Here is a 24,066-nt window from a genome sequence, read left to right on the forward strand (position 1 = left end):
AATGTCACATAGCCTACTACACAATTCAGGTCATTACCTTCCAATGAGCTGTCATTTGTTGAATTCAGATCAATAATCGCTGAGATTCGGAACTTATAAAATTGCCCAAACAGGTGGTGTATATATATATATATATATATATATATATATATATATATATATATATATATATATATATATATATATATATATATATACTAGCATGGGTGCCCGGCGTTGCCCGGGTGTTTGTAGATGTATGTTGAGCAAAAAAAAAAGTGGTAGTAGGAAAGCAGGCTCAAAGGAGGAAAAAAAACCGGGGAAAAACCTGATGTCTTTGCTGTTACGACCACCGCCAAACGAAGTGACGTAGGTTTTAATTAACGCTAGACAATCGAAAGGAGCGGATGACCTTTGAAAATATCGGTGAAAAAAGCGACCCCCCCTGTACAAAAGTGCCCAATTGAAGGTGAAGATATTAATGTTTTTAGAGCAATTTTTCGATATTTGTCGTCTGAAAAGTCGAACTTCAAAACAATACTGATCTTGTAAACATCCGTCGCCTCTGTCGAAAGTTTTAAGCAGACATGCAAACATACATACATGCATTTATATATTGATAAATTTTCGATCCAAACCGATTAAAAAGCTTGCTCTTATCTCTGAATATCTTTATGTAAAATTTCAAATTTTTAGACCAGAAATTGTCTGAGTAATTTGGTAGAGGCCGAAGCGGTCAATTTTCTTTTTTTACTTTGACCCCTATTATGACCCCTTAACATTTATTGTTTTGGGCTCAAATCAAGTTATTAAGTTAGATCCATGTCCAAGGAACCTATATCAAAAATTTCAAGTGTTTAGACCTAAAATTGTCGGAGGAGTTTGGTAGGGTTCTCAAAGTTCAAATCGTTGAACATTCACCCCTTAACAGCCAAACTTCTGACCAAAAACCTATTACAAAGATTTTGCTAAATCTCAGTACCCTGTATATCAAATCTCGAGTGTGTAGACTGCAAATTAACAGAGTTATTGTGTAGGGAAATGTACACAGACAGACAGACATACAGTCAGACACTTTCACTTATATATATGCTAGCATTTCAGCCCGGCGTTGCCCGGGTTTTTTATGTGTCTGTTGAGCAAAAAAACAAAACCAAAAAAAGTGGTAGTAGGAAGGCAGGCTAAAACCCGTACAATGAAGGAGGAAAAGAACGGGGGGAAAACTGATGTCTTTTCTGTTACGACCACCGCCAAACCGGACGTGACGTAGGTTTAAATTAAGGCTAGACAATCGAAAGGAGAGGGTACCTTTTGAAAATATCGGCGAAAAAATCGACCCCCCTGTTGAAAAGTGTCCAGTTGAAGGTTAAGATATTAATGTTTTTAGCCAATTTTTCGATATTTGTAGTCTGAAAGGTCGAACTTCAAAACGATACTGATCTTGATAAAATTCGTCGCCTCTGTCGAAAGTTTTAGGCAGACATGCAAACATACATACATACATACATACATACATACATACATACATACATTTATATATTGGTAACAAAATATTTTCGACCAAAACCGATTAAAAAGTTTGCTCTATCTCTGAATACCCTTTATGTAAAATTTCAAATATTTAGACCAGAAATTGTCTGAGTAATTTGTTAGAGACCGCAGAGGACATTTTTTTTTTAACTTTGACCTTTATTATGACACCTTAACAATTATTGTTTGGGGCTCAAATCAAGTTATTACGTTAGATCTATGTCCAAGGAACTTATATCTAAAATTTCAAGTGTTTAGACCCAAAATTGTCGGAGGAGTTTGATAGAGTTTTGAAAGGTAAACTCATTGAACATTGACCCCTTAATCGCAAAATTTCTGTCCGAAAACCGATCACATAGATTTTCCCAAATCTCAATACCCTGTATATCAAATTTCGAGTCTGTAGACTAAAAATTGACAGAGTTATTGCGTAGGGAAATGTACACACACAGACACACAAACACACAGACAGACACTTTTACTTATATATATATATATATATATATATATATATATATATATATATATATATATATATATATATATACGCATCAGATACGCCTGAAAGTTATATTACAGCGCAATGTTACGAAAATAAGTAAATATTTTACTTGTTTGAAATTTATATATTTCAGAGTATAACTCCATCCTCAGAATTTTGCACATTTTTTCTTATTTTCTTTTTTCTTCTTTTTTGCCATGTTGTAAATTTGGAGAAAGGAGAATCAGTTAGTAAAGGTCCGCGTGTTGTCTCTCAGCGGTTGTATTTTGAAATGCTGGAACGATGCGTTGGTTACGCGAGATTAATATCAGGCGTGCGGGTTCCGTGATAATAGCGTTAATTTAATTCGAATAAAAAATATGTATCAGATACGTATGAAAGCCAAATCACAACGCAATATTACGAAAATAAATAAGTATTTGACTTGTTTGAAATTTTAAATTTATATATTTCGGAATATAACTCCATCCTCTGAATTTTACACATTTTTTCTTTCTTGTTGTTCTTCCTCCTTCTTTGCCATGTTGATTAGTTGGAGAAAGGAGAATCAGTTATTAGAGAGCCGCGCGTTGTTGCTCAGTGGTCGTATTTTGAAGTGACGGAACGATGCGCGGCTATGTGAGATAAACGTCAGGGGTGTGAGTTCAATGATAGAAGCGTTGACTTAATTTGAATAATTTACTAACTGATTATCCTTTCTCCAACTTAACAACATGGCAAGAAAGAAGAAAAATAAAAAAATAAAAAATTTTAAGTATATAGTTAATCTATTTCATAATCTCTAATGTAATATATACGGAGGTTAAAATATGAGGCGAAAATTAAATAAATGTACTTTTGTTTTGATATAATAAAAGAATCATCTACATTAAATATGTGAATGACTTTCTTATATCGCTAATCACTATAGTAGATATTGACTATATATAATCCAAAGTATTCATATCAATCCAGGTGTATATAAACAGAGGATAAAATAACTTGAAATGGTTACATTTTTTCAGTATTCTATGCATACAAATGGACAAAACCTCATACTTATTATTAAATAAGTTGCCATTGCATTTAATAATAAACGAGGCTTCATCTTTACATAATTCACAATACATTTCTAATGTCTTATAGGACCTAAACTTTATAATATCAATTACATTTAACATTAAACTGTATGTTATTAGTCTTGAGATCATAAATATAGCGAAGTAAATTAAGAGAGCAATTTATTTCTAAATGTAGAGGTTGGGACAGAAGTAAGAAATAACAAGCGTTTTTTTTTCAAATCATGAAATATAAGATTTTATTGAAAATAAGATAATATTTTGGTCAATTTATTTAAAAACGTTCGCCACTTAAAAAAGTCAAGTGCGATATATGATATCTTTCATGTGATGTCCATTTTCCGTGATGCAAAATTTCAAAAACACCTATTATTTCTGTCCAAGCGGTTGTGTAAGGAAACTGCTTGAATAATATTCTTACACATCTTACAATTATAACAACTACAACATCTAACACACCCTTCTAATACTGCAGCACCAGCCGACACCCACGACTAAAACTAAAATCCGCACCACACTAGACTACTACATACAATACTTGTCACCCATATATCATTATATATACTCGATATATAATACCTAATAGATAACAGTACAACATAACTAAATATAATTTGTTTATGTGTTTATGTGTGTATGTGTTTATATATATATATATATATATATATATATATATATATATATATATATATATATGCTAGTATATCTATATAAAAAAAGACATGCTTATATATATATATATATATATATATATATATATACGAGGGGCGTGCAATAAGTAATGCTCCTGACCCACTTCCCATAGGAGTAGAACAACGAAACTTGGCACAGTTATTAGTCTTTCTCTACATAGAAACCTCCCAGAGTTATGCATTTCTCCCCTCGTTTGATGCAGCTCTGGAGACCGTTTTTGAAGAACACCCCAGGTTGGTCCTCAACCACGACGTGACTTCAGAAATCAAGGCTGCGTTATCTGGGAAACGCTTTCCTTTCAAAAACAACTTCATGGCTGGGAAGAGGTGAAAGTCAGAGGGTGCAAGGTCAGGAGAGTAGGGAGGATGGGGAAGGATTTCATAACCACACGCCCGTGCTTCTGATCTGGCGACATGCGAGTTGTGAACCAGAGCGTTGTCCTGCAGGAGGAGGGTACCTCTGGATTTTGATAGCTTCTCTTAATTTCCTCAAAAGTGAAGCATAATAGGCTCCTGTATTTTTGGTACCCTTTGCCAGGAAATCTGCCATCACTACTCCGTCCTGGTCCCAGAAGACTGTGAGAATGACCTTACCAGTGGGGGCTGCACCCTTGCCTTCTTTGGAGGTGGTGAGTCCAAGTGCTTCCACTGCTTTCACTGGGCTTTGGTCTCTGGATCATAGTGATGGACGCAGGTTTCATCCCGTGTAATCAGCCTTTTGAAAAAAATTGATTCATCTTCTTGGCACATCTTCAAATTCATCCTCGAGCACTCGACGCGTTCTCGCTTCTGGAATGGTGTGAGCAAACTGGGAATCCATCTGGTAGACACCTTATGCATATGCAAATGGTCATGAATGATAGTTTCCACAGACCGTGTACTGATCTTGACATCTTGGGCTATTTGTCGAATAGTAATGTGCCGATCTTCCAAAATGCCAGCCCCAACTTGACGGACAGATGCCTCATCAATGGCAGAAGGGGAGTGACCAGGTTTGGGAGCTGTTTCCACAGACTTCCGGCCATGTTTGAATCCACGATGTTATCGTTTTACAAGGTCATATGATGGGGCATTATCACCACAAGTTTCTTTTATTTCATCAAAAGTCGCCCATGGTGTGCGTCCTTTCAAATACAAAAACCGAATCACTGCTCGACATTCAACAGGCCCCATTTCACACCTGACAGTTCAAACACGTGTAAAACAGAAACCACAATTAGTTCAGAGCTGTAATTTGCCACATACCCGTAGAGATATAAATTATTGCACATGCAAAATTTCAACTAGATCAGACAACTGGAAGTGGGTCAGGGGCATTATTTTTTTTTCTATTTAATCTTCACCCCACACAAGGCAAGTGCCACTTTGAAGTAGGGGGCTATTATCGGGGACAATTAGTAGGGGCGTTATGAAGGGAGATGAGTAGAAAGATGTTTGTTCACATTAAACTTGAACTTCTGCATATCAGTACAGTTGGGAAAGCAGAATCCCGGAAGGGAGTTCCAAAGACTTGCAGTTCTGGGGAAGAAACTATTGGAGTAAAAGGCTTTCTTATACCTAGGGATCTCTACTGTAAAGGGGTGGGACTTAGTTGCTTGTCGGGTTTGTCGGGGGTAGTCACGTCGAGGAGGTACAAGTGCTTACAGTTCGCCAGAGAAGCAACCATTAAAGTATTTGAAGAACAGACAGAGGGGTGCAACGTTTCGTCGATGGGACAGAGGCTGAAGCTTAGATGGCAGTTCAGGACCTATCAGGTTGGCAACACTCTCTTGAACCTTGTCCATGAGCGAGAGACAAGCAGCAAATGCACCAGTCTAAATGTGACAACAGTACTCCATACATAGGAGAATGGTAGCCTTATAGAGGTACAGGATACTTTCAGGCGTAAGTAATTTTCTAGCACGGTAGAGAGAGCCCACCTTCTTTGCAGCAGCCTTGGCAATGCTCTCAATGTATATATTCCAGTACATGTTTCCTGTAAACGTTAGGCCAAGGAGTTTAAAGGAAGTACTTTCAGGCAGTGTATTCTTAGCCATTGCTATTGGTGGTAGAAAAGGTTTCTTGTAGTTATTGAAGGAAACAATCTTAGTCTTGGCAGCATTGAATGTGACCATCCATTTTTGTCCCCATTCGACTACAGATTGGAGGTCATCCTCTAGTGATTTTGCCATTTCCTTAGATATATGTTCATTTGTTTTCCCCTCGTGCCTGTTATAGAGGGTGGTGTCATTGGCGAATATACCCATCTCCGAAACAATTTTATCAGGGAGATCATTTATGAATATCAGGTCCAAGGATAGACCCCTGAGGTACTCCCCCATTTATATCATATTGTTTAGACGTACGACCGTCGAGGACAACTTGAATTTTTCTCTTACTTAAGAAGGATTTAATTATATTGTGTATTCTTCCAGTAAACCATATGATCTAATTTTCCTTAGAAGACCATCGTGCAATACCCTGTCAAAAGCCTTAGATATATCAAGGGCTACCGCTCTACCTTCCCCTTTTTTGTCCAGTGAACGGTATATACGTTCAGAGACTACAGTTAAGATATCTGCTGTTGAACGGGCTTGCCTGAATCCATATTGTTTATCGGTCAGGAGTTTAGCAGTTGTAAGGTGTTGGACTAGGTCTTGATTAACTAAGGACTAAAATATTTTGGCGAAAAGTGGGAGGAGGCTAATGGGGCGATAATTTAGTGGGTCATTTTTTTCACCAGAATTCTTGAAGACTGGTACCACAGAAGCGGTTTTCCAGCAGTCGGGAAAGCAATTACTTATTGCACGCCCCTCGTATATATATATATATGCATTCATATATATATATATATATATATATATATATATATATATATATATATATATATATATATATATATGCATATGTTTTGTATATATATATATATATATATATATATGTATGTAAAACACATACATTAGGCGCACGTGCGTACTTATGTGCACGTGCATACTAGCATATGCACGTGTGTGCGGATATATGCATGCAGGCATACATATCGTGCGTGTCGGCGCATGTGTGTGCCTATTTTGCATACGTACGCACATTTCTACATACTCCTCTTCTCTACACAGGATAAATTCATTGTACAATCTGTTGCGAATGCGGTTTGTTTCATTTGTAGCGTAACTTATTTTTGCTGTGTAGGTAGTGCTAACTTATAGTTCACGAAAATGTCACGGCAGGCGGAAATACTTATAGAAGTTGGTGTTTACTTGGCTCGTTTCTGTGATGTAGAGCGTGAAATCGAGTAATGATAGATGTCTGGATGTTTTAGAGTGTTCAATGGTAAATTTGATATGTGGATCTGCGTTTTGGATTCTGATGAATATTTTATTAGCTTCTTCAAGAGATGATGTTAGGGTGAGGATACCATCTACATATCTCGTGAAGAAGATGTCGGATTGATAATTATATAGTACGTCCTGTTCAAGTCTGTTCATGTAGGATATGGCCAGAAGACCCGATAGGCTGGATCCCATGGGAAGTCTGTCTTTATTAGGTGGTAGAATCTGGGAAGTTTGATGTTTCTAGTAATATTTGGCACGTATCTATTGGGTATGTTTCTTTCTTTTTTTTTGCATATTACGGTCCAGGCTGTATTGATTTGATTTTCGATATTTGTGGAAGAAATGTTTGTGGTGGGAGAATATAGTGTTCCATCGTTAAGGTTTTCTAGTGCTAGGAATTCGTATGTATCTTGGTTAATGACGCAAAATTCTTTGTCTTTGCCAGAAGGTAAAAATATTAAGTTTTTATCTTTCATAATTTTGTAGGGTGAGTAGTTGTGTGTTAGTAAGGTTGGGTGTGATTTTTTACTGTTCGCGTCGGATGATTCGTAGTAAGTTGCGTCTAAGTCTTGTGAGTCTAAAGTCTAGTTCGGAGTTGTCTGGGGTGGATGTAATATACGGTCGGGTATGTATGTAGGAAAATCAGATCAGAGGTGTTATTCACGGTGGAATGATATGTCATCTGTGGGGTTTGTTTAAAAGCAGAAAGTCACTTCAGATGATATTCTGTCCTGCAGAACTGTGTTTCCAATTTTAATCTGTTATTTACTTTCTGAGAAGTTCGATTTCGTTAGGTGTCAGGGAATTAGTTAGGTCTGTGACGAGCGAGTTATTTATGTGTTTCTTGTCGTCGCCTTTGTTTTTGTTTGGTCCATTATTATTATTTGTAGTGTTGTTCTTATAGAGTAGCCAGTTGAATTTATTCTTAAGTTTTTCTTTTGTTGTTCTGATACTGTTATGGTAGCATTGTTCTATTGCTGTTGAAATTTCTGGGGTCGTTTTCTGTTCCGATACGTTTTGGTTCAGTTCAATGATGTGATGGTGTAGAAGGCAGTGTAAGTGTCGGAGGATCTTTTTGACGTAAAACTTGTATAGGTAGTCTCGTGATGTTTTAAGATTTGGGTGGTAAAAACTTGCGGGAAGTGACATGTTTCTGATTGTGTTAGGTATTACGTTATTTTTCATGCACCACATTTTAATGATAAAGTAACTATAGTCATACGCAAAGCCATTCACAAAGAACAACTAGACATACAACTTGTACACACCGGCCCAACGTTAAGACAGCACCTATCTAAAACCGAAACTACATCTATGAACAAACCATGCTCTTTATACAACTGCCCCATAAAAAACACATGATTATGCGTTTGCATACATACATCCTTGTAGTGAAGACTATATATATATATATATATATATATATATATATATATATATATGAAACAAAGTATACAACAAAAATATACGGCTCAAATATTCTTAAATATTTCATCAGATAGGATCTAAAAATATAGGGTAAGTTCATCATTTAATCTTATGTTTTTATTAACTCAGTAAATTCTACCACTAGTCGCTCACTCTTAGACAGCGTCCAAATAATTTAATTAAAAGTCTCTAATCTAATAGGTCGCGCACTGTCAGCCCAGCCCCAACCTCTGTCTCATCGCCGCAATGTCACATTCCTGTTTTACAAGTACTTTAATGTAATGTACTCTGATGAACTCATAACACCTGTAACTCCTGGACGTAGATACCCCTGACTAATCCGTCATTGTTGCGGTTCCTAGGTGTTGGAAAATCTTCTCCTCTAATAGTTTCTTCTCTTCCGACTGCTAGACTTTGGAATCCCCTCATTATTTTCTTGCTTCGCTGACTGTACTAAACTGCAGAAGTTTAAATGTAATGTGAATAGACACATCACTGCTCAACTCTCCACAATCTCCTGTTAGACATGATCTCAAATACGTTTAAAGAGGCAATATGACTTGAAAAATAGAAAAAAAGATGATTTCACTGTATTATACACCTTCTTGTCAGGAGATTAGAGACAATGTCAGATAAGTGCATTCCGGCCTTCAAATTATACCCGAGCAGCCAGGTCGCCATTTCCCAGTAGAGGAGCCTCAGACGATTAGCAATAGAGACTGATCTGACTTTTTTATGTTTCTTTTTGTTTCTTTCTAGAAATGTACCATACTTTTGACGACATGTGTAAACACGAAGCCGGTCCCCATTATCGCTACAGAGAATGGAGTTTCCACATAAAGGTAAATTTAAAATTAAATTTATGGCTACAATATTTTTAAATAACTTCAAACAATGGAGACATTTTTAAATATTTAAAAATCTGAAAAACCAACGAAAATGCTACTCAAAGCATAAACATGACAGATGGGTGAATAAAAATGCTTGGATGCATCTCATAAATAAGACGTATCCATTCAATCTGTCTGCCTTTGGCAACAGCAGATAATCCTGTTCAAAAATGTCTCTTCACAAGGGAGATACTTTCAGGATACAACAAGTTATCTCCCTTTAAATGTAATTTTAAAGAAAAGTATTTTTAGATGGAAGAATTGTTAAACTGATTAAATGAAATGCTTGGACGCATTTAAAATAAGATGTGTTCATTCAATCTGCACATTTAATGATTAGAATTCTATTTCAGACTTGTTATGACGTCACGTGAAGTGGTAAACGCACCATAACGTCAAAATAAACATACGAAAACGATTCTCGGATTAAACTTACATGTTTAAAATAAAGGGTTAAACTATGATTATAATAAATTTGATTTATTCGATGTAGCATACATCTTGAATTCTATCCCATAACATTCATATATTATTGTGTCCAGAGAAATGTGGATGTCATATAATGGAATTTAAATAAGAAGTAGACCAGCTCATTGTAAGTTAAATACAATTTATTCATGACAGTAACATTAATTATTTACAGAACGATATTCATGTGTCAAACGAGCAGCCATCTTGTCCACGGTTTTCTATGGAACTCTCAAGTCTTTCTTAGGTTTTATAAAGGGCGACAACTCTTACTTTATTTATTAGAGTTATTTCCTCTTTAGATCGCTATAACAACTAAAAATATAGTCAAACATAGGAACAGTCAAAGCTTTTAACCATTACGCTATACGGCTTCTGCTGTGCGGATAGTGAATTAACGATGTTTTGACATCGTTCCAATGCCTAAGTTCCATTTGTCGATGAAATAAGGAGACATTATAATTGGAGTCTGTGATATATGCTTTTTATACCTTGGTATTTCGAATCCTAATGCTTCTCATCAGAAGAGGAGTTAGGAGATTAGGTAGCAAAATTTCAATGCAACACCTAGCTAGAAGAATGATTGAGGGCATTCAAGTATCTGCTCTATATGGGGTACACTCCTAGTAAGGAGTGAATGGTACAATCTGAGGGTGTTAAACTAATGTAGGGAAATTTTAGTTAGCTGGGAACATGCGATAGACTAGAATAGAGGAGATAATATAATATGGTGGCGATTGGTGATGATATATAGCGTAAATAGCATAAAAAGGCGGGTGGGTAAACAAGATAAATTGCAAAATCAGTTAGCAGAGGGATAAGGGTGAAATTTAGGGTGAAATAAAACAGAATAACATGCAGTAGATAATGTAATAAATAAGTCCACACACACACACACACACACACACACACACACACACACACACACACACACACACAGACATATATATATATATATATATATATATATGTATGTATATATATATATATATATATATATATATATATATATATATATATATATATATATACCATTAACGGGGTGTCTTTGGATCTTTGACATTTGGATCCTTCACTTTTACCTACATTTTGGATTTTACCGTTTTGGATCTTCCACTCGTCATTGATTTGAACATCCATTCACGTGAACTTATTTTTCATTTTTTCCTAACTCCCTCTGCTCCATTGTTTTCCATTTTTACACTAGTATGATCTACTCTATACTTGCGGCTTCATTTAATACTTTGCAAGTAAAATCTCATTCTGCATTTTGCTAACACCTCCCCTCTGATGAGAAGGAAAGTATTTCTTTCGAAACTCCGCGGATTAAGGACAATTCATTTTATTTGTGTTTGCTTTCCGAAAAACAAATATGTTTGTAGCTCTTACTAAAGTGTTTTTCAACACATTTTATTAAATTTTAAATTATATATATCTATATATATATATATATATATATATATATATATATATATATATATATATATATATATATATGTTAATTTGTTGAAGCATTGCTGGTAAAGGAATATATGGAAGTTTTAAAAGCCAAAAGCAATGCGGAAAGGACCGGAATCACAAGAGTAAAGAAAAGAAAAACAAACAAACAGACGGCTATGTTCGAGTAGAGAAATGGCTAACTGTTTATTCATCTATCATTCCTCCCCTCATTACATAATTAATTTGCAACCAAGTTATTGGTATATCCGGTGTATATAAAGCCGTTGGTGGTATGGAACTTTGATTAATTTCTGGAGAGAACCTGTCTTTTTTTTTCTTCTTGAAAGGGGGAAGTTCTTTCTAAATGTTGTACTAAATATGCTCTGCACCTATAAAAGAGATACATTGAGCTTTACTCGAAATTAATGGTGATTCAGTTTTTATCATAAGTCTCAAATCGTTAAATGAAAACGGTATACATTTAAATTAACAATATTTAAAAAATAAATATATATATATATATATATATATGTGTGTGTGTATGTGTGTGTATGTGTGTGTATCCTGTATGCGTGTGTATATAGTATATATAATATAGAATAAAGAATTAGTATAGAACAATTTTTTATTTATTTTTATTTATTTATTTATTACTTTATTACTTTATAAATTTTTTCCACTTAGTGTCTTTTGGTAACTCTTGCTGACATTTTCTTAAGTATTAATCTGCACATTTCAGCAACAATTTAGAGATATGAGGTTGGGGGAGGGTGATAGATTATATATAGAATAATATTTAGCAGAGATGTACGCCAGTAAGTAGCGATTAAGTTAGCTAGTGTGAATTTTGATGAGAGTGTGATTAGTGTATGTCAGGATAACCCTGATCTTTAACAGCGTGTCCTCAGGAGTGAGCGGAAAATGGGTGACATTCGACTCGTGTAAGTCACACATGCGAGACAAAACAGGTGCTGAAAAATGAGGATATGACATTTACGCTGAGAATGTTTTCAACTGAAAGCGTTCAAGTGTGAAAATGAGTCCTCTGTAAATTCTAGGTTAAATAACAGAACAAAAGATTTCAGGTCACTTTACTCCGAAAGCGAAAATCTCTTTTATATCATTCATGAATGAAAAGATTGTTTTGCCTATGTTAAAGGGACGATCATGGACCTACACAATAGAAGATGACAAGAAAAAGCGACGACCAAGAAAATAAAAAAAAAAAGAACAGCACGTGTAAAGTCTCGCGCATCTACGTGTGTATGAGAAGGTTGTCTTAATTTGGAGTTTTGATCACCCACGGGCAAAAACAAGCATGTGCAATTGAAAACTCAGTAAAGTCTCCTCTATATCATCCATGAATCCATGAAAGTTTGTTAAAAGACGATCACAAAAAAGTGAAATGAAATGCCCCCTTTTTTACAAGTTGGTTTCTCCCCACATAAAAATCGATCTTGTGTCTAACTATGCTTTCGTTGGAAGGCAAAAAAAAAAAAAGACGATGACGACCCCACACATTGGAAGATGACCAGAAGATGCGACGATCAAGAGCATCAAAATAGCTAGGCGTGGGGGGGGATAAAATTTATTTGCCTTTAAGTCCTATTTAAAAATATTGTATTGCCCATTGAAGTAGAATAAATATTTCCTCTAGTCATACTATGGGGGCTTATGTAATTAATATCCTCGATTAGTTCTATGGAAGTATATAGTTAAAAGATTTTAAGTTAAAGTGAGTTGGTTACAGAAATAATTTAAAAGAATTTTAGTTCATAAAATATAATTAAAAAATCCGTAGAGTAGGAGCAGTATATCCCTGATAAATGGCTGAGTTATGAATGATATCCGGGAGGCTTAATTGGTTGATTAGATTACAGTAGATTAACTATATATCGGTAATTATTTTTGGTGTGTGTGGTTGGAGGAAAAAGGATGACTGCAGTTATGTGATTTAGGGTTTAGTATGGATATTGGAGTGGGGATGCATAGTAAGTAGTATATATTGCTAGAATGTCGATTTAGTTGAAATATTTTATATGGTCCAAACGGTTTAGACAGAGATGCTTAAGGAGAGGTAGTAGCCTTAAATTGGTTATGGCGAGTCGAACTAATAGTTTTATGGAAATAATAGTATTAAACTCTTACATGATGATGTACCGGGGGTAATCCTCCTCCTCTCTCTCTCTCTCTCTCTCTCTCTATATATATATATATATATATATATATATATATATATATATATATATAGAGAGAGAGAGAGAGAGAGAGAGAGAGAGAAAGAGAGAGAGATTACTTCCGGTACATTATCATGTAAGAGTTTAATACTATTATATATATATATATATATATATATATATATATATATATATATATATATATATATCCAATGAAACTCACGTGATTATTAACACGTCTTCAATGGAGGACAGAGCTGGTATATAGTCTGTTTATTATAGAAACATTACCGGGTTTTGAATAAGTCCTGCTACATTGTAGATTTTCCTATTCAAATTAAGCCTGGTACGTCATTTTGGGTAGAATTAAACAAGTTTTGTTACACAATGATTTATTAGTATACAAGGCATCATATCATTCAATGTGGCCACCTTTGGCGGCAATGACACGTTCCAACCGAGGTCGGAAACTCTTACAGGCCTTCCTGACGTAGTCCTTCTTCATGGACGCCCATGCTCGGTTCACAGAGGCTTTCAGCTCATTTGTGTTACTGTGGCGGGTCTTACTTGCCTCAATATGCGCCCACACACTGAAATCAAGGGTGTTCAAATCTGGCGACTGTGGAGGCCAAATGTCTTTGGGCCAGAAGCTCATGTTAGTCTCTAACCAGTTCTGCGCAATTTTGGTGATGTGTGCGGGTGCGCCGTCCTGCTGGAACACATAATCTGCTTTCTTGGTAATCTTTTTAACCCATGGAAGAACTTTAGTTTCCAAAATGTCTTTGTAAACAGCGGAGGTTAGCCTGTATCCCTGTTCAAACCACACCGGGGGCATCTTCTCCCCATTGGATGCTACGACCCAAGCATCATGACAGATGCTGGATGCTTGGTGGTTGACACTCTCTTGTGGTTAGAAACATCATTCCTAAAGCTTACGACCCGGTCGTTCTGCCTGTTGAAGACTGGATCGACAGTGAATGTTTTCTCATCGGAGAAAATGAGGATACGATTCCCGTGGCTCTTTAAGTCATTCAACAGGCGGGTGCTCCTCTCCAAACGTTTATGAATCATTGCAGCACTCAAGAGGGGTTTCTTGGAACGTCTTAGATTCTTTCCTCCCATGCTCTTGACCACCCTGGACACTGTGGATACAGACATCTTCATCTTTTGTGCCAGTCTTGTCATTTTCAGCTCAGGATCATTTTCAAAGGCCTTTTTGATGGTTCCACGCCTAATTTTTTTAGGCCTTCCTGATCGAGGTCGATCCTTGAGGGTCTCCGAGTTATTCAGACGTTGGGCAACACGATAGACAGTCATTCTACTGACGTTTAGTAGCTTTGCAATGTCAGTTTGTTTGCGACCCGCGCGCAGCAAAACGGAGATTTCATTTCTTTTTCCTTCCATTGGGTTGTACTTATAATTTAGGATTTTCTCAGGAGTCAATATTGTATCTGCAATATATAAGTATTAATTAGACGTACTCAAATATTAGTTACAATCAATAATAATACATGAATTTATAAAAATAAAAATGTAACAGGACTTATTCAAAACCCGGTATTGGTTACATATGTGCATACATGTTCCAATGGAATCTCAATTCAAAGAGACCACCTCATCGAACTAAAATAGTGTACGTTATTGAGACGAGAATCAAGGTTACATTCGTTTTTATAAAATACTAGCAGGACCCGTTAACCAGCGTTGCCCAGCAAAAAAGTAAACTATGGTTGTTGCTGGTGGTTACTACCGTCCCTGAATAATTGCGGACACTAGCGGCCGTGGCCGAAATGAAATAATCTGGCTTTTACTGGCGATTAGTGCTTGCCTGGGGCGATAACATGCAGGCACTGTTTGAATTTAAAAGAAGCAAGTAAGGGAATGCGTAAATCAGTATGAATTAATAAAATTACGAAAAAAGGTTCATTAAAATAATGGGAAGTAAAAACAAGTTTTAGAAGTTAAAGATTCTCACTGTATATAAACTGTTTAGAGTAGTCGAAATCAGTGGAAGCAATCCTAGACACCACTAACCTCCCCATCTTAGTAGACACTCCTAACATCCTCATAAATAATTAAATATTAAATAAAATACTCCACAGAATTCAATATATAACAAATATATGTTTCCCTATGAAATGAAATTCACGTTAAAACTGTAACGTAGGTAATCAGCGTAAAAAATCGGTAATTGTGCATAAAACCATACCCCAACTTTCAAACACGCCGGCAGGTCTGTCAATTGGGAGATGGAAGCACAAAACGAACACAATACTCCGCTATTCTGCAAAACTGCTAACTTATATATTTGGGCAAAATATTATGATATTTTTGTTAATATATGTTTTTCAAACATATTTATGTTTTTTTTTTGTAAATATAGTTACGTTTTAAATGCACTTTATTTAGATATACTTTTTAAACCTGCGAAATCTATGACGATTGTCGCCGATTTAAGAATAAATGTTTCGGCAATATCATCTACTAGATTTGTACTCATTATATTGTTTGATTTTAATGTGTTTTTTTAAACATATGTGAAATATTCACATTTTAAAACGGTTAAACTATTTTCTGTTGCATATTCACCTTTTTGAAACTACTAAAACTGTAAAAAAATGTGACATGTTTCTGTAGATAAATATATATTTTAATATATCTAAACAGTTTGACAAAATATGTAACATATTAACTTAAATAAACATATTTAAAAAATATACACTTAAAAAAATCAAAAAAAAATCATTTGATAAAAAGTTCATGTATTTTTATATATTTTTATTATAAGAGGGTGAAAAAAAAAACATAAAGTATAAAAATTTTAACAGTTTTAAAATGTGAATATTTCACATATGGCATAAAAACATTAAATAAGAACGAATCCAGTAGATGATATTGCCGAAACATATATTTTTAAATTGGCGTTGATCGTAATTGATTGCGCAGATTTAAATAAAGTATATTTAAATAAAGTACATTAAAAAATTACGGAGCTATGTTTGAAAAAATATAATAAATTACTGGAAAAAATGTATAAAGCAAACAAGAGAGAGAGAGAGATAGAGAGAGAGAGAGAGAGAGAGGGGGGGAATAAAGGTTTGTTGTTTTTCTTCAGCATCGCCGTGAAATGTTTCTTTTTTCTTCGGCATAAAAAGATGCAAAAAGCGAGCAAGTGAGTGAGAGAGAGAGAGAGAGGGAGAGAGAGAGACAGAGAGAGAGAGAGAGAGAGAGAGAGAGAGAGAGAGAGAGAGAGAGAGAGTTGGGAAAATATATAGGGAGAGAAATAAGGAGAGAGGGGAGAAATGAAAACTGGTGTAGATATTGTTGACCCGGTAAAATGTAAGAAAATGAACGCAACAATGTACTCAGAGGGCAAAGGTAGATGCCATATTTGAATGGTACATTGTCGTTAGTTTAGCATGCGAATACCATTAATCCAGAATATAAGAATGGCCAGCGCTCAGCCAATCAGAATGAGCTGAATTAGTTTGGGCAGACTTTATTATTTTTGAATCGGAATAGGGAAAGATTTAGTTATGTCCATGAGCTTATGATCCAGTTACGATGGGTGCTCCCGGTGTTGACTGGAGGCGGTAGGAGGACTTGACATTTAGAGAGAAAAATAGGAACTATTTCCTCTAAAAATTGTTGCGATTGTGATAATGTTGCCTCTAGGATGAAATGTGGCATTTTATTATAACGGCTAAATGTATCTAAAATGTTGTTCTAAAGTTACATAAGATAGTGTCTAATAGTCTAGACATAATAAATTTGTATGCAGCATCTGTTATTGCAAACCTACGGTACTTTGGTCCAGAGGGAAAGTTCTGCAATCAAAATATTATATATGGAGATATTCTGGTGTGGTTAACGCTCTGAAAGGAGGGCGGTATACATTTTGTGGACAGTAGAGGTTTTGGAGGGGGAGGGGGTGAAGAAAAGGAGTAGGGGTGGGAGGGGGTGAAGAAAAGTGGGAAGTACGATCCAATATAGCCAAATTGTCACAGCGGAGAGTTATTGGTTTCATTTTAACTTGGCAGTTGTTTATTGGCCTAAGTTTTGCTTTGATTTGAAGTAATATTATACTCACATCATTGTTTCTTATTATCTTAAGTCTTTATGACTAGTTTTTCTTTTCGGGTGTCGACTTCCTTATATATCTATTTTATTGATAAGCTCTATTTATTTATTTATTTATTTTATTCCTCCCTTGTTTTATCCGTACATTTTTTTCCGTTTATTCATTTATTTATTTGTTCATTTATTTCCAAATAAAATATACGTCCACATGGTCAAATTAACAGTCAGTGAACAAATATACAGGCTTATTTATATGATTTAAATAAAGATGGTATACTGGAAGTTATATTTTCCACTCTAACGCGATGTCCGATGTAATTATATAGGCAGGTAATAATAACCGCAGATTTTTCTTATTGAGGGATATGAGGACATAACCCCTTTAAAATGTTAAATATAAACTATTTTTATGGAATTTAAATCATTTTTGGGAAAGACCATGGAAGTTGTCGTGAATCTCTAAGTGCTTTTCATACATATGAAAATTATGGGAGTCAGACCTTTTTTAAATCTAAAAGTCGTCTCTGCGTTCATGATGTGGCTCAAACAAACTAGATTTGCAGATTTGTAGCAATACACTAAACCACTCATGACTTGTTTGATCAGTATTTTTATATATATCATAAAATATATAATTCCTGAATTTTGACATTTGTTTATAAGACAGCAGCAGTAATCAGCTACGATTACTGTTGCCACTTTCAAACAAAAATATACACTCCATGATTGCTACTGCTTTCAAAGATACATACCGAACGCTTGTAGCAGTCACGATTTTTTTTATTTATAGCGTCATCTATTTTCAAGTAAGTATATATATATATATATATATATATATATATATATATATATATATATATATATATATATATATATATATATTTCTCCGCCTGTATATGTCCTTCATCATTTTCGTACATTTTTCCGTTGCAGTATCAGTGCTCAAATAATCACATTTGTGTCAACATGAAACACGGGAAACAATATGGTCTCTTCAAGCGGCTGCGCTCAACGCCAAGTGGTCAATACTGTGGAATTGGAAAGGTCAGTCACTTTTACCTTTTTGTCAGCTATTACCCGTAAACTTCGGTACTCGTCTCTCTCTTTATAAAACTCAATGTTGTGCGCATGCGTGTTTTTGATGTTTTTGTGTTTCCTATAAAAAAAGGTTAAAGAATCTACATAACATCTAACAGTATATTCTGATGTGATATTTACAAGGAAAGACAATGGAAGTGTTCCCGAACCTCTCATTGCAACTCTATTGAAAGCTATGAGGACATAATCCCTTTAAAATTTTAAATATATACTATTTTTATGAAATGAAAACCATATGCATCAATTTTCTGTTGAAGACAATGGAAGTTGTCTAGAATCTCAAATATAAGAGAATTATGAATCTCGAACCTTCTTTAAACCTACAAATTTATCTTATTTCGGCGAAATTTATATCATATGTATAAAATTATGTGGAAAAGACAATAGAAGTGGTCCCAAATATTTACATTACGATATATGCGTCAAATTTCAACATTCACCTACCTTCAAGTTACTCGTGGGGACGAGAACTCGCTTAAAACTTCAAATAAGTATATCAGATTTTAAGAATATTTAAACCATTAATTCAAAGATGTTTCTAATATTTCAGCTTCTTCCGACTATGTTTGGAGGTGGCTAGTAAAAAGAAAGTAAGTTGGTGTGATAAGCAGAGTGGAAAATACACAGTAGTGATCCTCATCCCGAGCAACGTTGGTTGTTTCTGATAGTGCTAAATTAATTTTATACTGTTTATTTATAGTAATTTGTCAGGAAGTTTACATTCGTATACAAAAAATTCATTCCGATATATTCTCAATAATTGATGTATATGTTTAAATAACAATAGTTTAGATATGATATTGAATATTTTACAATATTACAATAATTAAAACTATATTGCGCGTGTTTAGTAATATTACGCCACGGTACCGGCTGATGCAACGTTTACAAATGACTAAGTAAGACTTATTCTTTAGAGGAAATCAAAAAAATTGAATATAGTATACTGTTTACATTGTTTTTCTCATTTTTGTCTCTTACTTTTTGAGGTTCCTCTTTTGAAAATAAATAAATAAATAGCTGTTATAATTCTTTTTCTATCCTTTGTAAATGATTCAGATTTTAGTATGTTATTATGGATGATAAGGTCTACCAGTTGTCAAAATTTCAGCTTTTCACAATTGTTATTTCTAACAAATATTAGGTTTTCAAATTTTCTCCCTTAGTTTTAGATGCTACCGTATATATATATATATATATATATATATATATATATATATATATATATATATATATATATATATATATATATATATATTATTGGTTTACTTATTACTTTATATATTATCTATTATTTATAATTAACGATTCCCATATCGTATTAAATTTTAAACTAGGTCTACTTTGTAATTGATTGTCTCCCAGCATATAAATAAAGATAAGTTTAAAACTCCTAGAATGTGTACTAGAACTGTCCGCAAGGGTCCGTGGCGCAGTGGTTAGAGTATTTGGAAAAATCCATTGTAAATAGTGATATTTTCCTAAAGGTTAAAGGTTCAATTCTCTGGGCGACCGAAAAATACAATCGCGAATTACTTAGGACATCTATCCAGTCATGACAGACGGAACTAAAGCATGCTACGCCCGTAAGGTAAATATAAAGGGTTCCGTTCGAAATCCGTCCAAATTCCCGAATTCAACAGAAACATTCCCGAGTTTGACAAGATACACGGAGGTTACGTCGACCGAAACGTTGTGAAAATGACACTCAAGATTAGAACAGTAGTCCGATGAATCCAAATAATACAGTTAGATAACTACAGCCGCACTTTGAAAAATAAAAATATATAAATAAGTTTAAGTACTCGTGACCCACTGGGTCTCAACTACTACCATTATTCGTTCCATTCTGATTTCATCTGAAAATTAATAAACTTTGATATACCTGCTTGGAGATTCTTCTTGCATTATTAAAATAATAAGTCCCTGTAGTTCTAGAGTGATACGCTTTGTTCTTATTCTTCTGTTATTGTACTTAATATGAACGTGCTTTATATCCGTTTCTGCGGATGAAGTTGAAACCAAAGCCCATGTCAAGGTTAAACACAGCTTCTTATGTATAAAATTTTTAAGGAATCGAATAGTGATATTCAATTTGATTCTTTTTATGAAAATATCGTGGAGTCTGTTTGCCATATTTACGACTTTTTTTTAATTTAAACAGACAGGTGAGATTTATATTATAGGATGTCTAGGATGTTTAGGATTCCCTCCTAAACTAATTAACCGATCTTCGGAGTTTTGGAACATAACTGTTAGGTATAAAGAGTTAAAATGTGGTTGTAAAATCTATTCTCAATCAAGTGGCGAAATGCTCTGGATAGATTATGGCATTCATTTTTTTTTTTTCATAGCACACATTCTATGTGTTAGATGTTTACAATAAAGAATGATGATCAATATTTGTTCCAATGACCTTTTGTTATATATTTGTGACTCTACATCAGTAAGTAGCGATTAAGTTAGCTAGTGTGAATTTTGATGAGAGTGTGATCAGTGCATGTAAGGATGACCCAGTCAAGTAGACGGTGGTCAGGAGTGAATGGAGGATAAATGACGCGACCAACAGTCAACTTCGTAAATCACGCATGCAAGACAAAATGAAAAATGGGTATATAACACCTACACTAATAATGTTTTCAACTGAAACCGTTCAAGTGTGAAAATCCGCCTCCCTGTAAGTTTTATACGTACATACTAGATTAAATGACAGGACAAAAGATTTCAGGTCATTATACCCCGGAGACGAAGCCATGCGGACGGTGAACTGATAAAGTTATTTACTTCAGCAGTCTCTCCCTCGAAACTCTATCCATCATTAAGAATAGATCAGTGAACAGTGATAATGTTGTCACCGCCTACTTGATTAAGTCTTCACTCCAAATAAAAAGACCGTAAAATCTCCTTTGTATCAGCCAAGAAAGAAAAGTTTGTTAAAAAGACGATCGGGGACATACACATTAGAAGATGACAAATAGCGACAATCAAAATAATAATTAAAAAAAAAAACTACGTGTAAAGTCTTGTGCGTGTACGTGTGTTTGAAAAGGTTTTCTTAATTGGGGAGGGAGGAGGGCTGATCACTCAAGAGCGAAAACAAGCCTATGCAATGTAAGCGTTCATGAAAATATATCATGTGCGACATTTTTTTATGAATATGTTACACTTATAACTCGAAAAACAATCATTTCTGAGCCTATATACAAACATAGAACACAACAGTGAAGTTATGCCATCAATTTTCCAAGCTATGTAGTTATCTGTCTATGTTAATGATTATGAAAACCCAACTTTATTAATATCAACGTCTAAGTATTTAATTATTCTTTCTTTGTAACCATGTTTCAGGCTTGCTACAAAGGAAAATGCGTGTCATACAAAGATATCAATGTTCATGTTAACGTGCCCGTTCAAGAAGGTAAATGGAGCAAATGGGGACCATATTCGCCATGTACTCGCACCTGTGGAACAGGTGTAAGCATTTCCCAGCGCAAATGTCAGTCTCCTGCGTGAGTATGCTTTTATATCTATGATCTTATCATAATGGTCACATATTATAATCTTATTATAATGGTCATTTGGTGTGTGTATATCTGTGACGACACTGTGAAAAGGGATATTCATATTTTAGCATTCAATTTTGCTTTCACTATTAAGAAGTGTGATTTCATTAAAAACCAACATTCTCATTAATACATGTTATGTACCCTCATCCTGTTTCTTTTTCATCATCATCATCATCATCATCATCATCATCATCATCATCATCATCATCATCATCATCATCAGTTTAACGCCTGTTTTACATGCTGATATGTTTTGGACGGCTCTTAGAAATTGACTTTCAAATGAACCTGTCTTTAACCAGTATCTTTATTCCTCTTTCTCTCAAATCCATCCCTATCACTCCACTCCCATGTTTTCGTTTGTCTTCTCCTGTGAACCGACCCTGATGCCTCAACTGTTTTACATCTACTAACCCAAGAAATAAAATCCTTTATTTCAATGTGACCATGCCAACTAAGTCTCTTGTTGTATAAACATCTCCCCGTACTGTTCTGATTTAATTTTCCTCTGATGTCATTAGAGCTAAGTTACCCTATCTCCTTACGTTTGGCAAGGTTTTACTTTCATGGATCATACACTTATTCTTCCCTAGGTCGACAGCACAAACGCTCTGTTTGTTAGTAGTAGCAGAAGTTCCTTAAATTACTCCACCAATTTCTAACTCTGGCTATCATGCAACACCAACTGCACCTCGTGCTACAATGGTATCACCAAAATAACAAAATTTTTGTACAGCCTTGCTATTCAAATATACTTTCTTCACTTATGAATCTTATCTGTCTCCATTGTCTTTCCCAAATACCAATATCCGCGTGGAGATGGAGCACTCTATCGTCGACTTCGAGTTGCGGTATGAACGTCTAGTGCAGCAATTGTATGTAAACATAAATTGATTCACAGCTTAGAAACAAAATGATTTTTTGATGTATTTTCAGTCCCATAAACTCAGCTGACTGTCCTGGTAATGAATACAGAGCGAAATTATGCAACTTAAAGGTAAGTGAAATCCATCACCATTGCACGACTTCATGCATGTGCAAAGACACATACGAGGGTTCTTCAATAAGTTTCCATTTATTTTTTTGTACATGCATTTAAAATTGCAGTAGACTCTTGAAAATTCACTATGTTACTGATATACATCTTATGACTGACCAATTTTTATGATATAAGGTTCCAATGAACAACTACATCCGGAATTGGAATACACTTTACTAAAGCCTGATTATCATAGCTGGTAAATTTAAAAAAATGCAATCCGGACGTAAGGACACTTTAGAAAAACGATATGCTATAAAATTCTTATTTAAACTTGGGAAAAATGCCATAGAAACGTATGGAATGTTTCAAACTACTTTTGGATCATTTTGCATGAACCGAGCATAGGTTTTTGAGTCGCATAAGAGATTCAAAGAAAGCAAAGAGTCTGCGAAGGATGATGAGAGATGTGGGAGGAGTAAGGAATCAGAAAACCAAACGTGATTGCCTAAATAGAGACTTTCATGGATAAGGATCATTGTGTGCCTATAGAGACAATAAATGCACAGTTTGATGTCAGTGTGGGAACTGTACATACAATTATTCGCGAGGAACTGAAGATGAGGAAGATTTGCGTGAAGTTTACCCCAAGGGTGCAAGAGTAGAGCAGAAAGAAATGACCAAGATGTCATGACCAAGATGTCATGACCAAGATGTCATGACCAAGATGGGCATCAAGATTTCATGACCAAGATGTCATGACCAATATGTCATGACCAAGATAGGCATCAAGATAGTTTTTCACCTTCCCTATAGTTCAGACCTTGCTCCCTGTGACTTTTTAGCATAACCGGGATAAGGTCAGGGA

General features: G+C 34.9%; 1 protein-coding gene across 1 annotated transcript in view; it reads left to right on the top strand.

The window, feature by feature from the left end:
- LOC145258314 (A disintegrin and metalloproteinase with thrombospondin motifs 17-like) overlaps positions 1–24,066 on the top strand; it is a 107,260-nt gene that overhangs the window by 51,289 nt on the left and 31,905 nt on the right. The window contains exons 12-15 of the mRNA XM_080116374.1: positions 9,260–9,342; positions 18,489–18,599; positions 22,002–22,162; positions 23,156–23,216. Coding sequence (XP_079972500.1) covers positions 9,260–9,342; positions 18,489–18,599; positions 22,002–22,162; positions 23,156–23,216 — 416 coding nt within the window. The remainder of the gene's footprint in view (positions 1–9,259; positions 9,343–18,488; positions 18,600–22,001; positions 22,163–23,155; positions 23,217–24,066) is intronic.

Source organism: Euprymna scolopes, chromosome 3 (assembly GCF_053919585.1).
Source record: "Euprymna scolopes isolate OS-2025 chromosome 3, ASM5391958v1, whole genome shotgun sequence".
Lineage (NCBI taxonomy): Eukaryota > Metazoa > Mollusca > Cephalopoda > Sepiida > Sepiolidae > Euprymna > Euprymna scolopes.